General features: G+C 33.7%; 2 protein-coding genes across 3 annotated transcripts in view; one reads left to right on the top strand and one right to left on the bottom strand.

Annotated features, from left to right (window-relative positions):
- LOC145509644 (uncharacterized) overlaps positions 1-15,691 on the bottom strand; it is a 340,359-nt gene that overhangs the window by 225,205 nt on the left and 99,463 nt on the right. The gene's annotated exons all lie outside the window — the stretch shown is intronic.
- CHD1 (chromodomain helicase DNA binding protein 1) overlaps positions 1-15,691 on the top strand; it is a 72,569-nt gene that overhangs the window by 19,541 nt on the left and 37,337 nt on the right. For both annotated transcript variants that reach the window (XM_081498863.1, XM_081498862.1), the window contains exons 3-12: positions 6,542-6,743; positions 7,737-7,847; positions 8,840-8,904; positions 10,821-10,970; positions 11,108-11,382; positions 12,207-12,432; positions 12,602-12,702; positions 12,914-13,092; positions 13,945-14,072; positions 14,943-15,159. In XM_081498863.1, coding sequence (XP_081354989.1) covers positions 6,542-6,743; positions 7,737-7,847; positions 8,840-8,904; positions 10,821-10,970; positions 11,108-11,382; positions 12,207-12,432; positions 12,602-12,702; positions 12,914-13,092; positions 13,945-14,072; positions 14,943-15,159 — 1,654 coding nt within the window. The remainder of the gene's footprint in view (positions 1-6,541; positions 6,744-7,736; positions 7,848-8,839; positions 8,905-10,820; positions 10,971-11,107; positions 11,383-12,206; positions 12,433-12,601; positions 12,703-12,913; positions 13,093-13,944; positions 14,073-14,942; positions 15,160-15,691) is intronic.

The following is a 15,691-nucleotide window of genomic DNA, read 5'->3' as shown; positions in this document are numbered from 1 at the left end:
CTCAGATCCCCTACCCTGGGCCTCCCCTACACTTTGCATCCCCTGGCAGGAGGACTGTGTGAGTGACAATATGTCTTTCACAAAGGTATCAAGTCTGGAGGCTCATAATGTATGTCTGTCCCTATTGGTAATACTAGTTTTGATCACCAGGACAGGGTAGTATCTTTTTATTTTCCCACTGTAGTTTCTAATTTATCCATTAATATAGCTAATAAGCAATTTGTAAGAAGATACTTTGAGACTGTGTAAATATCTCATGAAAGGCCCCCCCCCCATATTTAGCATCTTTGGTGGGTTTTGCCCAAATCGTTGTTTTCTATGATGATTGCAAAATGGTAACTTTCCAGCACTACCACCCTGTCCACATTACCAGCTGGCATTCAGAATTCTATCAGCCCTCCCCTGCCATCTGTCTTTCTCCCAGTCTACCTGTCGTCAGCATGGACTTGAGGATTCCTGTTTTATTTACTAGGTAATTATCTTTACTATTTGTTTTGATGCCCAAATCAGATTTAGCCAGTGAAAGCCCTTCAGGTTGGCTCCTATATCCTGGTTTTTTGTTCTGTTTTTAGTATTTTGCTTTTTGGCACAGCAAGCTTATTTAGGTTCATCTGATACCTTCCCTGTCCCAGCCTTAGAATCTGCCATTTCCTAAAGGACACCTAGTTACAAAAGTGTGGATTTGTATTTTGGAATCAAGATCTGGGTGCTAGCTGATTATAAGTTTAAAACTTCAAAGATGGTATGTTTACATTGGTTGATAAGTAGCAAATAAGGTACACTGTCATAAATGCAAAATGATACATGGGGGGTTTTTTTTGTATCATTGTGGTATCAAAGATTGGCTCATCTTTGAGGGGCAGGTTGAAACTATGCTGTTATCTACAAAATGGAGAATATGCAGTTGCATAAAGGAAAGGAGAATATATCTACTGTACATTGTTGTGCAGTGATCTCCAGGATACAATGTATATACAATATGGCATCAATTGTTTAAGATTGTAAATGTTAGTAATCGTTTGTGAAAGGGGAATATAAAAATACTCTTATTTATAATTTGCTTGTATTGAGAAAGGAAAAATAAATGAAACTTAAAAAATAATTACCCTAGTAGTGGGAGGAAGGTCATGATGTAGAGAAGACAAAAGATAAAAGCTAGATTTTGGATTAAAACTTTTGTACCTTTCAAGTTGAATCTAAGTAAATAAATCAACATTAAATCAAAGTGAATAAAAGCAGTTCCTAAAAATGAAGTAAAAGCAAATGACCCTAATTAAAATTAGTGACCATACAGAAATAAACAATTTTAGTTGGCTTCAAAGCAATAGTTTGATAGTGAGGGTGAGTATTCCTGAAGGCCAAAAAGAATTGTGAAGAAATGTTAACTTTTAGTAATCATATAATAATGGTATTACTATTTTGAAACTGTTATGTGTATTCTAAGATAAAGCAAATAAATGATTTTACTAGTGTCATTTGGAACCAAGAAACTCAACCCAAGTTATGGTATAAATAGAAAAATCAAAGAAGTAAAAAACCTACAAATTTAAAGTGAAAATATTGTTATTAATCCTTAATACATTGTCTCTAAAAATACACGTATCCTAACTCATCTTATTAAAAAAAAATCTTAAAAACAATAACCAATCCACTCAGGATGCAATTTAATTTCCAACATAAACAGAAGTAAGGCTTTTTGATGAAATGCCTGAGTTGCAGTTTGAGGCAAGAAATACACAAGATGAGCCTGGTTCATCTTGTCAGACCAGAAAGTGAGGAAGCTGTCAAAGACAACTTAAGGTCTTGTGAAAAGGATTTAGGAAGTAATAAAGGGTTTCCTGTTTGCTAAAGAGGGGACAGTTTGGGTATTAATGATGATAATGGATTGTTAAAACTCATCAAATAATTTCAATCCATGAGTTCATAATGAGACTTAGAACATTACTGGTCTTCTTACCTTGAAAGGATGCTAGCAATTTAGCTCATTTTGAAAGCTGAAAAGGAAGGAAAATAAATGAAAATGCCTTTCCTGTATGAACTGTACCTCAAAGTTAACGAATATAATGGGGGAAAATTTCTCATTATATAAATATTCCACCTATTAGTGAAGAAATGATATAATGGGTAAGTAAAGACTGACAATATCACCATTTTACTGCCTTTAAATAAATAGTGGATGAGCTTGTGTAGGGCTTATGAAGAACTATGTAATGAAGGGATAAGGCTGAAAATAACATGAGCACCCACATCAAACAACCTCACACAAAAAGAGGTAACCAAACATTGTTTTTTTTTACTATAGGTCCACAGCAACTTTTCAAACATGTTCTTGCCAAGGAAAACTGAATTAAGTCTGAGCCTCTAGGTCTGACAGTTTATAAGAAACACAAGGGACAGAAAAATATGTCAAATAATACCACAGAAGTACAGTTAGTAAAATCTGGAAAGCAGGAAGTGTCTGCTGGAAAAACTGCCTAATTTATTCCACAAAATAAATTGCAGGGGGTAAAAAAAGAGGGAGAGGGAACTGTCAGGTTAATGAAGGAGACTTAAATATGGGATTCAGCTGCAGAATATGAACCATGTTTGTGTTTCCATTCAATGAGTGAAGAAATAAAGTCAACTAAAGAGATAAACTAAACTGGATATTTAATATTATTTAATAATAATTTCATACTTAACATTAAGAAAATAAGTGATTTTTTAAAAAATATGATACTAGTTTTGTGAATGTTTAAAAATAGTGGAGTTTTTGTTGTTTGTTTTTACATATAGGTACTAAAGTATTTATGGATGAAATTTCAATATGTTTGAGATTGTGTTTGTGGAAAGCTGGATTATTTGAAACAAAATTGGTATGAGTTGATAATTGTGAAGCTGGTTGATAGATAAATGGTTATTCGATTGCTCTTGTTTATATTTGAAATAGAGCATAAAAACAATCTTGAAAAGAAACTTTAATTTGAATTGCTGTTTTATCTTTTAAATGTATTTTTTTTTTTACTTAATTTACCCTAAGAAAACTCTTTTATCTAAGTACCCATTTGATGAGTTTTCTTTTGTAAATTGAGAATGATAAGGGAAAGAATTCAGTATTTTTAATAATCTTCTGCCTTATACTGTTGGGCTATTAAGATTTAATATAATTCATAAGGATAACTCATAAGTGGTATACAGAACTTATATTGTCTTGAAAAATCAGTGGTATTGGTTACTACCTAAATAAATAAAGTGTTAATTGGAGCTGAGAAATATTTTTATAGTCCCAACTCTATTTGTGAATTTTATATAAGATATTATATCCGTAAGCATCTTTGATTTGTTTGCTTATGTATATATCCATCCACTCACCAAACATATATTGAGCCCTTCATTTAGTGCTCAGCATACAAAGAACAAGTAAAAATTCCAGCACTCTAGGAACATATGGTAGAACACCAAAAAATAAAACGGAAACTACAGTGAATATTACATAATGTGCTTATCACTAAGGTAGTAATAGGTACAGGATATTGTGGGAATACTGAGGCAAGTATTCCTGCTCTAATGTTGTGTGTGTGTGCGCTAGTTGCTCAGTCATGTCTGACTTTGCGACCCTATGGACTATAGCCTACCAGGCTCCTCTGTCCATGGGATTCTCCAGGCCAAAAGTACTAGAGGGGGTTGCCATTTCCTTCTCCAAGGCATCTTCCTGACCCAGGGATCGAACCTCGGTCTTCTGCATTGCAGGCAGACACTTTACCGGCTGAGCTACTAGGGAAGCCTACTAGGGAGGCTTTAATGTTGGATTGATTTAATTTTGGAGTCAGGAGAGATTTGTCAGAGAAGTATCCATGAAGTGAGGCTCAAATAGAAATTATATAGTGAAAAAATAAAAAAGGAAGTGATTGTGCAAAAGCAGAAAGTGGAAAGAGAAACTCACTTTCTGAGAATTTCAAGTAGTATGCCATCACTAAAACTAAGGATTTAGATGGGAAACTGGCTGGAGATAGGTTGGCGGAGACAGATTTCCTGCACCTCATAGATGTTTGTCTTTTGTTACAGAACCACTGAAGACTTACCCAGTTAGGCCATGTTTGATTTTTATTTTGGAAAGAGCATATGCAACAGTGGATTGAAATAGAACGACTTCATTACGGAGAGGCTTTTTACCTGTTTTTCCTCAGAATTTTATGTCTCACTATTCCCCCCTCCCCCAACCTATATATATTTCTCTCTCAAGTATTAGAATTTCCTTTTAAAATAAATTGTGTAAAACATTTGCATGGTTCAGAAATTGACAATTCATTTCAATCCTTGTTCCTTCTGCTTTCTTTCTCCTCTCTTTGTAGGTAACCATTTTTAACTTAATTGTTTTATACACCATTATTACTTTTGAAAAAAGCATAAGCAAATATGTGTAAACATTTCTCCCTTCATACACAAAGGAAGCATACTATAAATGCAGTTTTGTATCTTGCTTTTTTTACATAACTGTATCTCATTCTATGGCAGTATATAGGTATTCCTTACTAATTCTGTGTATATTCTTAGTCCTGCTATGAACAATTTAAGTGCAATAAATACTTCATGCTTTTAATACCTAAGGTGAAGACATTCTCATAATAAGCCTATGCCTTTAGAGTAGTCTAGGCTCAGGCTGTTTGCTGTTAACATCAGCCAGAACTACTTTCACCGAAAGAGTGTGAAAGGAAGATTCCTGCATTCACTTAAGAATATTGATACATTAGCAAGGAATCTTGATACATTAAGAAGGAATTTTGACTAGCTATTTTATGGCTACTCAAGAATATAGGTCCATGATAGCTCCCAGATGCAATTATCCATCCGTTTACTTTTCAGGTATTTACTGAGTGTCCACCTGTGTAAGATACTCTGGGAAAAAATAAACAGTACCTTCAAGAAGCTTATAAGCAATTAAAATGATACCCCTTCTACTTAATTCTTCTTTGTAAAGGATTGGGTTCATCTTTACTTTCTTCTAAATGTTTTCCAATTACTGTGCCTGACTTGTTTGTGTTCTTCATACCCCCTGGTTGAATTATTTTAAATATAGCCCAGAGAGATATTTGTTGGTTGACATGACTGTCTCTCCATACTAGGTTAGAAGTTCTTACAATGGTAAGGACTTTTTGTCTCATCTCCGTCTTCCCAGTGCCTAACAAATGATAGTTTTTGCTAAAGTAATAAATGAAAAGTGTCACTTACCTAGTGGGTTGAAGGAAAAATGAAATTGTGTGTCAAGAAAAATATCTTCTCTGATATTCTTACTGAAATTTCAAGGGCCCAAATAGAATGCAGAATGGTCAATTTTGTTTTTTAATTAAAAGGCACTATGCTATTCTTGAACCATGTGTCTGGAGGGTAGAAACTGTGGCAGAAATGGTCTTGATATAGCCTTTAAGGTTGAACTTTTTGTTTACGCTTTATATGAAGAAAAACATACTCCACTAGATTCCCAAATTTTAAAAATAGGTGTATGTTTGTTCACACTGTCAGCAAAACTTTTAGAATCAAATGTCTTCTTGAAAACTTTTATGGCTGTGTTTCCATGTAGAAACTATTAACGCCTTGCTCTCAAGAATTACTTTTAGGAAGGGTTACTGTTTGATCTTGTAGTCTTTGTAGAGTAATCCCTCCATCTAGTGGTGTTTCTGAAAACTACAGCAAGAGAATAAGAAGCTTGAGTTTTGCTCTGTGTGTGTGACACTACCTGTTGTTTCTCATCAAGTCAGATAAAATTACATTAAAAGCTGAGTCTGCCACGTATTTAAAAAATTTAATGCCCTGGTTTTCAGCAATTCAAATGTAAACACCAGTTAACAAATAGCCTTTCGGATACTATTGATTTACACAATCAATTAGGTACAGACCATTTCTAGACTACTTTGGACTGGAAATAAGTGCTGAAAAGTGTGTGTGTGTGTGTATACAGAGGCTAGGAAAGATTGTGAGAATTTACTATTTCAGACTTATTAGTAGGGAACCATAAAAGATTGAATAATTTTCTCAGAGAAGAAATTAGTAATCTTATTTTTTAATAAATTGTACTTTATCATAGCTTAGTTGTAATAAGTTACATTCCTCTGAGGTGATAGAACATAGATGTGGACTTGAAAACAAGTTGAAACTACAATTTAATTCGTTTTCTACCTTTTACTAAATGAGAATTCTTATCACATTTTTTTCTTCACACAATTTCTTCTTAATGTTTACTATATCAAATAGCCTTTTAACGATAGGGACTGTGTCTTAAACATTTTGTTATTATAAGTTTCTAGCCCAGGATTCTGTACTTGGTAGGTTTTGTTTATTACCCTTGGAGGAAGATTGTTATCTAATTGCTTATATTTTAGCCCAAGCTACTAAATTTATCAAGTCAGTTATTGCTGTAGATTAATATTAATTCCTTTCTCTATTTGTTTGGCTATAGAAGGTTGACATACTAAACAAACAAGGCTTAATGATGTGGAGCTTTTTGCTGAGTTAAGCTAAATTTTGAATTAATTTTGTTTGAAATCTATTTATTTTTAAATTGTAGCCAGTCGGATGATGATTCTGGGTCAGCTTCAGGCTCTGGATCTGGTTCGAGTTCTGGAAGCAGTAGTGATGGAAGCAGTAGCCAGTCAGGTAGCAGCGACTCTGACTCTGGATCTGAATCGGGCAGTCAGTCAGAGTCTGAGTCAGACAATTCCCGAGAAAATAAAGTTCAAGCAAAACCACCGAAAGTTGATGGAGCTGAGGTAATGAATAACGTATCCAATGACAGGTAGATTTCCTGTATTACTTTGGGAAAATGTATAGCATTGAGTTAGAGCATTCTTGATCTAGCTTTTAGAAAATGTTGATTTTAAGTATTAAAATGCACTTGAAATTGTTCTCGAACTTGGTGTCATCTGTCAGTTGGCTTGGAAGAGAAGCAGTCTATAACTATTGATGTATAAGACAAGTATAAAATGAACACACATGAAACTTTCTCTTTTTCAAGCAGAAATTGTTGCATAAATACTCTGTCTCATGGATAAAAATTTAAGGCTTTTGAGGTCTTGTTAATTTTACAGTGTTATCTGTACTATCAAGATCTTCAAAGGATATAATGTATTGCCAATAGGAGTATTTAATAGAATTCTGCTTCCTTGAAGATACGTGGTAGAATATGCCAAGGGCCATTCTGTTTAAAAAAAGCAATTATAAGGTTTAGTAAAACTTGTCTATACATCAGAATGGTATACAGAGTGTTACTTAGAGTACCAGTCATGATAAGATGCTTGGGCCAGAATATTCACATAGCTTACTTCCTTCATGTAGGAAGTTTTGCTACCAGAAACAAACAAAAAAGTCAGTTGAACTAAAACTATGCTTAGTTAATTTGCATTCTGACTCAAGCTCCTCACACCAGTTAAAGAGATAGGTAGCCACATGTTGAATAGCATTGGTGGCATGTATCATCACGTTGTTTTTGACAATAGTCCTAACACCAAAGAATATATTGATTAAGGCTGTCTATCTGTAAAACTCAACACACCATAAATTATTTATATACATCTAAAGCTCAGCATTTATTTTAATTACATTGCAGCAATATTGTTTTACATATATGTGAGTAAGGAAAATAGTCTTACTGTTAATTTATTATTTGGAGGCAGTGAAAATGTTGATATTGGTTTTCAATAGATTATCCTTTTTCCAGTTTTTTTCAAAACTTTGTTCTTCACTTGTGTATATTTCTGTTACAGTTCTGGAAATCTAGCCCTAGTATTTTGGCCGTTCAGAGATCTGCAATGCTTAAGAAGCAGCAGCAGCAGCAGCAGCAACATCAAGCTTCATCTAATAGTGGATCAGAGGAGGTGACTATTCATTGTGAAAGCTATTATCTGAAAAGTAGATTTGATGCCTAATTATTTAACTGGGGGCTATTTACAAAATTATTAGAAATAGTAAGGGTATTAGAAGGATAGGAAAATAACTACATTTAAATGTGCATCTGTAGCCTTGAAATGTAGACATATTTTTATTATAAACAGTGTAGTTCCTGTGTGCACATGAGCACACATGCGTGTATGTTTGCACAAAAACATTCAGGAAGAACTATAGGTTTCCCCACCTATCTGAAAATGGGAGTGTCCTTTTCCCTAAGTCAAGTGGTATAGAAAAGCAAAGAGGCTATTTCCTTAGGACACATCTTGGTAACTGTCGTGGGAAAAGTGAGGTGAAGCACAGATGCTCACAGGCGCAGTTCAGAATCCTGGCAGCTCAGCGCTGAGGATAGTTCCCAGGGAAGCAGCTTGGAGGTGCCGTTCTGCATGCTTGCCACCTCAGTAACAGCGTGCTGCGAAACAAATGCTGAGTGCTCTTTTTGCTGGGTTTTGTAAAGTGAAAATTCTCTTCAGATTTCTTTCAGTTAGCGAAAACAGTTACTAGTATAGGTTCTTTTGTAAAAGTGTAGTGGTATAAATTGAACTTTCAAAGATTGGGGGGTGATATCTGTATATCAAAAACTGCCTACTGAGGAAAAAAAAATACTAAATGAGAATTTGACATACCAACAATTAGGATTCCTTTTTGAGGTCTTACTAGGCAACAGTAGTAGTATCCACAAATGGTAGGTTATAAGATTTTATACAAAATGTTGACATTGTGATGTTTACCTAATTTCGCTGTTACATATTTGCAGTAAAAATGTAATTTATATGCTAATTTATGGTATAAATATAACATGGAAAAAAGTCTTTACAGTTTTATTAGTAAAGTGAATGTTTAATAGTATGACAAGGAAAAATGTTACTATAGTTGAATTCTAATCATTAACAACCTTAACTTTGTATATTTTTCTCTACAGGATTCCTCTAGCAGTGAAGATTCTGATGACTCATCCAGTGAGGTCAAAAGGAAAAAGCATAAAGAGTATGCCATTTTGTTCAACTGATTACTTTTATATCAAGAAAATCCTAATGATTTATATTTCTTTCTTTATGACCAGTTGTTGCCAGAAGTGAACTTCTTGGTTCATGGCATTTTATTAGGTTAATTTAAACCATTAATTCTTTTATGTTTCTGTGACAACATGTTTTTTTGTGCCACTTGTTTATCTCGTATAACACCTCTCCTGTATATTTTTTATAAACTTCAAAGATCTTCTTAGTCACAATATCAGAAGATCTTGATAACTTGAAAAACTTATATAGGAATGTTGGGACCAAAGATGATGGATTTCAGATAGTTATGATGTGAATAGCTATCCTTTTATTTGTCTGCACATGAAATTTACTTCCTCTTTAGAACTCATTTAGCAACTCACTGTAATTTCCCAAAGATCTTGACCCAGGAAGTGTTAAAAATACTTCAAGTCTCAGTTCTGATATTTTAGATGATCTGAGTTGTTTTCTCTCTCATTTCTTCAAAAAACATTGTTCTGTTGTCTTGTCTCTCTGTCTTGGATATCCTGCATTTTCACACTGATACATCCAGCTTTGGATTTATTTATTTATCCCACTTTATGCACTTTATTTTATGCATCTTTAATGTGAAGATTCATGCGTTTTACTAGTTTCTAAAAATTCCGTCATTGTATCTCTTGGCATTTTCTCTTTTTCATTCTATAAATTTCTGTTACTACAGTTAACAGATGTATATTTCATCTGTTTTGGATCATAACTATTATATATCTGTTGGATCATCCTTCCAGTTCTCCATGAGTCTTACTTTATCATGTGTTTTATCCTTTTATTCCTGTGCTATATTCTGGCTGATTTCTTTAGATTTGTCTTTTGTTTTACTAAGTATGTTTTCAGCTACTGTGTCTTACCAACTGTTTAAGTTTTCCACTGAATTAGTAATTTCTAAACTTAGTATGAGTGCAAGCAAAGAATATTTTTAAAATATGAGTAATTTAGGATGATTTATCAATCATTTTGTTGGATATAAAATCATTATAATACTTACTATAAAAATACAAAATGGAGATTTTTTTCATATATCTTACCTATTGCTATGTCTAATGCAAACTCTGAAAAAAACATCTCAAGATAAAAAATTAGCTTCTCCCATTGTGTGTGTTTTTTTTTTAATATCATAAACCAGATTTTATCATGTGGCTTGCTTATGCAACCCTTAACATATGACATAGTTGTAATTGGTGTAAGCCGTGCAGAGCACTGGAGTAGAAACAGTGGCTTTGATACAGAATGTAGTGTGTATGTAAGAACTTAATGTGTATCTTTCATTTAAAGTTACTACTATAATAGAATATTAACAGTGAATCCAACATTTTTTTCTTTCTATGTTATTTGGAATTAAATAGACTAAAAACAGTAATAAGGGTAAGGTAGTTACTGAATGTTGGTTAAGATGGAATGTTTTTTTTTTCTTCAATTTTTTTGATACCTTATTTTAAGTTTCTTAATGTATAATATTTTAAAAATCATTTTTAAAGGGTATTTTTTAAAAATCACAATCTCCACAAAATTAAAATGAAAGGAATTATTATAGAATCTATTTTGAAATGGCAAGTAAAATTAGACAAGATTTTCAAAGTTAAGCACTGTGACTCTAAATTAGCATACTGTGTTTTCACCTAAACTCCACTTACTTGCGTTACATTGAGGTATAATTAAATGATTAACAAAAAACTCGGGAGTAGAAGAAATCTATGAAGAATATTTTCCAGCATTTTCTTATTCTACAGATATTTGAGTATTTTTGTAATGAGTGGAAGTGATTTTTTTATATTAGCTGGAATGTAATTTAGCTTGATTATTTTTATATTTTGTCAGACAAAATTTGCTGTATAAGTAAACATCCTTTATATATTTTATATACAGTGAAGATTGGCAGATGTCTGGATCGGGATCTCTCTCTCAGTCTGGTTCAGATTCAGAATCTGAAGAAGAACGTGATAAAAGCAGTTGTGATGAAACAGAATCTGATTATGAGCCAAAAAATAAAGTTAAAAGTAGAAAAACTCAAAATAGGTAAGTATAGTATGTTCTTGGTTTGATTCTGAAAATTATTGGTTACAGAAGGTATTCGTTCTTTACCTTAGAGTTTCTCAAATCTTGTTTTATGCCAGTATTTCTGTAAAATACCTCTTTCCTTTGGTTTTCCCTAGATCTAAGTCAAAAAATGGAAAAAAGATTATTGGACAAAAAAAGAGACAGATTGATTCATCTGAGGAGGAGGAGGATGATGAAGAAGAATATGATAATGATAAAAGAAGCTCTCGTCGCCAAGCAACTGTGAACGTTAGCTACAAGGAAGATGAAGAAATGAAAACAGATTCTGATGACCTCCTGGAAGTCTGTGGAGAGGATGTTCCTCAACCTGAGGAAGAGGAGTTTGAAACAATAGAACGGTTTATGGATTGTCGGATTGGAAGAAAAGGAGGTATTGAAAGAAAAAAGAAACCTTCATTTTTGGTTTTGTTTTTTAGTAATATTTATTAGAGTGAATTTTTTCCTAAAGACTTCAACTTTGAAAGCTGAGGGTGGAGTTTTTACTTTTATACTTATTTGCTATAAAATATACCTTGCTTCTGGAGAAGGGAATGGCAACCCACTCCAGTATTCTTGCCTGAGAATCCCATGGGCAGAGGTCCCTGGCAGGCTACAGTGCATGGGGTTGCACAGTTGGACATGACTGAGCAACTAACACAGACACACACACGGACACACACACGCACACACACACACCTTGCTTAGGGTTTCCCTGGTGGCTCAGTGGTAAAGAATCTATTCTGACCACTTCATCATACTTGTCCTACCTCTGATAAGTTTGAATGTGATCTTTCAGTCAATGAATTCCCCACTCCCTCCTTCCCTTTTCCATATATGTGTGAACATACAGGTTATCCTTCTCTTGACTTATTTTACTTAGCATGATGCTACTGAGGTCCATCCATGTTGTTACAGATAGCAGATGTCCTCCTTTTTTATGGCCAAATAGTATTCCATTGTTTATGTACATACAGTGTTTTTTTATCCAGTCATCTGTTGGTGGATGCTTAGGGTCTTAAGATGATTTTTAATCTTTCTGTTCTAGAATTTCAGAGTTTCTTTCATGAATGTATAATCTAGTTTCCTATAAACTCATCCCCTGTTTGTTACTTATTTAAAAGAGCACATATTTTTCTGTTTATATTCTTGAAATTTTGAGTTGAAATACTTCTATAATAGAATCACATGGAATGTATTGTACTTTTTTTTTTTCAGCTACTGGTGCTACTACAACCATCTATGCAGTTGAAGCAGATGGTGACCCAAATGCAGGATTTGAAAAAAACAAGGAACTAGGAGAGATCCAGTATTTAATTAAATGGAAAGGATGGTCACATATCCACAATACTTGGGAGACAGAGGAAACCCTTAAGCAGCAAAATGTTAGAGGAATGAAAAAATTAGATAATTATAAGAAAAAAGATCAGGAAACAAAAAGATGGTATGTTTTATGTTGGAGTTAAAAATTAGTGATGCTTAAATTTATTTCTGTTTCAGTTTCTTCATTATTCAAACTGATTCACGTTTGAGTGACAAGATAGGAGATTTTGTGCTACAGATGGGATTTAGGGGAGATTTTTAACTTTGTTCTTGGGTTAATAATTTTTCAGGTTGAAAAATGCTTCTCCAGAAGATGTGGAATATTATAATTGCCAGCAAGAACTTACAGATGATCTCCATAAGCAGTATCAAATAGTGGAGCGAATAATAGGTTAGTAATAAATGATTCTAATTAAACATTTATCTTTCCATGCTTGAAGTCATCTGAAAACTTAAAGTTTTGCTTGCACATCAAATACAGTAGCTTGCTCTTATAATAATAATAGTGTAAACCAGATGGCTTATTTTTACTTGTCTAGTTTTTACTAAGAATTTTTCCTTGGATAAAATTCAGTGTAAAATATATCTGATTTATCTCACAGCTCATTCCAATCAGAAGTCAGCTGCTGGCTATCCTGATTATTATTGCAAATGGCAGGGCCTTCCATACTCAGAGTGCAGCTGGGAAGACGGCGCTCTTATTTCCAAAAAGTTTCAAGCATGCATAGATGAGTATTTCAGCAGGAATCAATCAAAAACCACTCCTTTTAAAGACTGCAAAGTGAGTACTGTTTGCCATTTTAAATTATTGAAACTGTATTTATGCATCATAAATATTACAAGCCCACATAGAGAGTTGGATTCTGATTTCACACAGGCTAAAGGAGAGAACTGCTTGGATGGTAGGTCCTATAGGAAATGATTCCTGTAATTGCTGTGCCATTTTAGATGTGGCACTGTCTTTTAGCCTTGGTGACTGGAAACTGTCAGAAAGATAATAAATTGGTGGTGGCAGTTGTGGGGACTGGGTTAGTGAGGTCAAAAAGGGAAAATTTCTTGGAAATTAGATGTATATGCTTGATTTAAAAGGTAGTGCATATTATCATTGATGATAGGAAAGGAAAAGAGGGATGTCCCCATAAGAAAGTGTTGAGGACTGCCTTGCCTAATACTTAAAGTTACCATTAGTGATAGTTTGGGGTCTTTGTACTACTAGAATTTGTTTTCTTATTATAAGATTTAATTAAATTAATAAGGGTAATTTAGAAATGAGAAATCAAATGGAAAGTTAAGCCAGTTTTATGTTTTATTTCTAGGTCAGGGCTGGAACTGTGGTTAAATGAATGAATTTAACATAGCTTTTACTTGTGAAACATGTGAGATCCAAGTATTTCAGCAAGAACTCACTTACCTCTGTCATTTTTTGTTCCCAAAAGAGACCAGAATATTTCACTGTACATTGTTATAGAAAACAGACTTCTTTGAGTCCTCATGTATATTTTGTCATGGAATTTCTGAGCGTGATGATTTGAGATGAAATTTTAAAATTTATGGTAAAAGCTGAGATCTTCATCTTTTAATATGATTTCTTATGTTTAATAATTCTTCATGTTAATATTTGTTTCTACAAAAGGTATTAAAACAAAGGCCGAGATTTGTAGCCCTAAAGAAGCAGCCATCCTATATTGGAGGACATGAAGGACTAGAATTAAGAGATTATCAACTGAATGGTTTAAATTGGCTTGCTCACTCTTGGTGCAAGTATGTATATTTTGAATTGTTATTTAAGAGGATAAAATTTTTACAAATATGGGGCTTGGAAAAGGTTTCCACCAGCATAAAGGATAAGACCCTTTGGTATTTATATATAGGTCTTTGCATTTCCTATTATATAAACAGTTGTTAAGTTGCTCAGTCGTGTCTAATTCTTGGTGACCCCATGGACTAGACAGCCTGCCAGGTTCCTCTGTCCATGGGATTTCCCAGGCAAGAATACTGGAGAGGGTTGCCATTTGCTTCTCCAGGAGATCTTCCCTGCCCAGGGATCGAACCTGTCTCTACTGTCTTGGCAAGCGGGTTCTTTAGCCCTGAGCCACCAGGGAAGCCCTATATAAACAATACTTCTTATATTAAGAAGAAAAAGACCCTTTTGATTGTTGCAGTATTTAAATATGTTCTAACTGAAATTAGAACATGTATACATTGTCTCACTGTGTCCTGGACTGTTTCTCTTCCGGTTATCTCTAATAGCCATTTTGGCTTCTGTTTTTCTCCTCCTCTCTCCTTTGTCCCCTACTCTGTTTTTGGCAGTGTAGGTGACTAGGGTGCAGTTTTTTTGTTTTTTAAACTTTAACGTAGCTGTAGTTTTATCTGGACTCTACCACTTGTAGATGGATTGTGTCCTTATCTCCATAACTGACTGTAAACAATTCTGTTCATTTTTAAGCTGCTTTTATGTTCTAAAATCATAAACTCTCTACTATTACAGTTAATAAAAATACATATTGTAAATAATACCTATCAGATTAATCTGATTTAAATTCATATAAATTTTCACATGGGTTATGTATAAAGGTTACTTGTAAATTTGAGTCTTTATTGTATACATGATTTTTGTTTTTCATTTTGTAGAGGTAATAGTTGCATACTTGCTGATGAAATGGGCCTTGGAAAAACAATACAGACGATCTCATTTCTGAACTATTTGTTTCATGAACACCAATTATATGGACCTTTTCTGTTAGTAGTACCACTCTCCACTCTCACTTCCTGGCAAAGGGAGATTCAGACGTGGGCTTCTCAAATGAATGCTGTGGTTTATTTAGGTGACATCAACAGCAGAAACATGGTAAGTTGTTTTGCGACAAACTTAGAAATTTAGACAAACTTGAGAACAAGTCTTTGATGGTCTTTATAAAGTCTTAGTTTCCAGCATTAAACTTGTTACACAGTAAGATTCATCACGTTTGATTGGCTTAATAAAAATTAATTTTTGTTTTAGTGTTATATATATATATATATTTTTCTCCTGCCTTACTATAAGTTTCAAATATACATGAAAGCCTACAGAAGAATGTAATAAAATCTCCATGTCCTTATGTCCAACTGCAGTTTTAACTCTTGCCGTTTTGCTTCATCTGTCCCTCTACATGATACGTTCCTCCCAATTATTATTGTGAAGCAAACCCCAGACATATTTCATCGGCTAAAAAAGGAATCACTTTTGTTTGGTCAAATGAGAAGTTCCTTCAGTGAAAAGCATATATTAAAAATGTTGCTATTAAAAAAAATGTGGCTATTTTTTTTATAGAAGGTTTTGATATGCTGGAGTATCTATATTTTACTTATAAGTAAGATCAGTGTAGCTTGTACTGTATAAA

The sequence above is a fragment of the Giraffa tippelskirchi genome, chromosome 6, assembly GCF_054371585.1.
Source record: "Giraffa tippelskirchi isolate mGirTip1 chromosome 6, T2T-mGirTip1v1.2.pri, whole genome shotgun sequence".
NCBI lineage: Eukaryota > Metazoa > Chordata > Mammalia > Artiodactyla > Giraffidae > Giraffa > Giraffa tippelskirchi.
The sequence above is the reverse complement of the archived record's forward strand: the minus strand, read 5'-3'. Positions and strand labels throughout refer to the sequence as shown.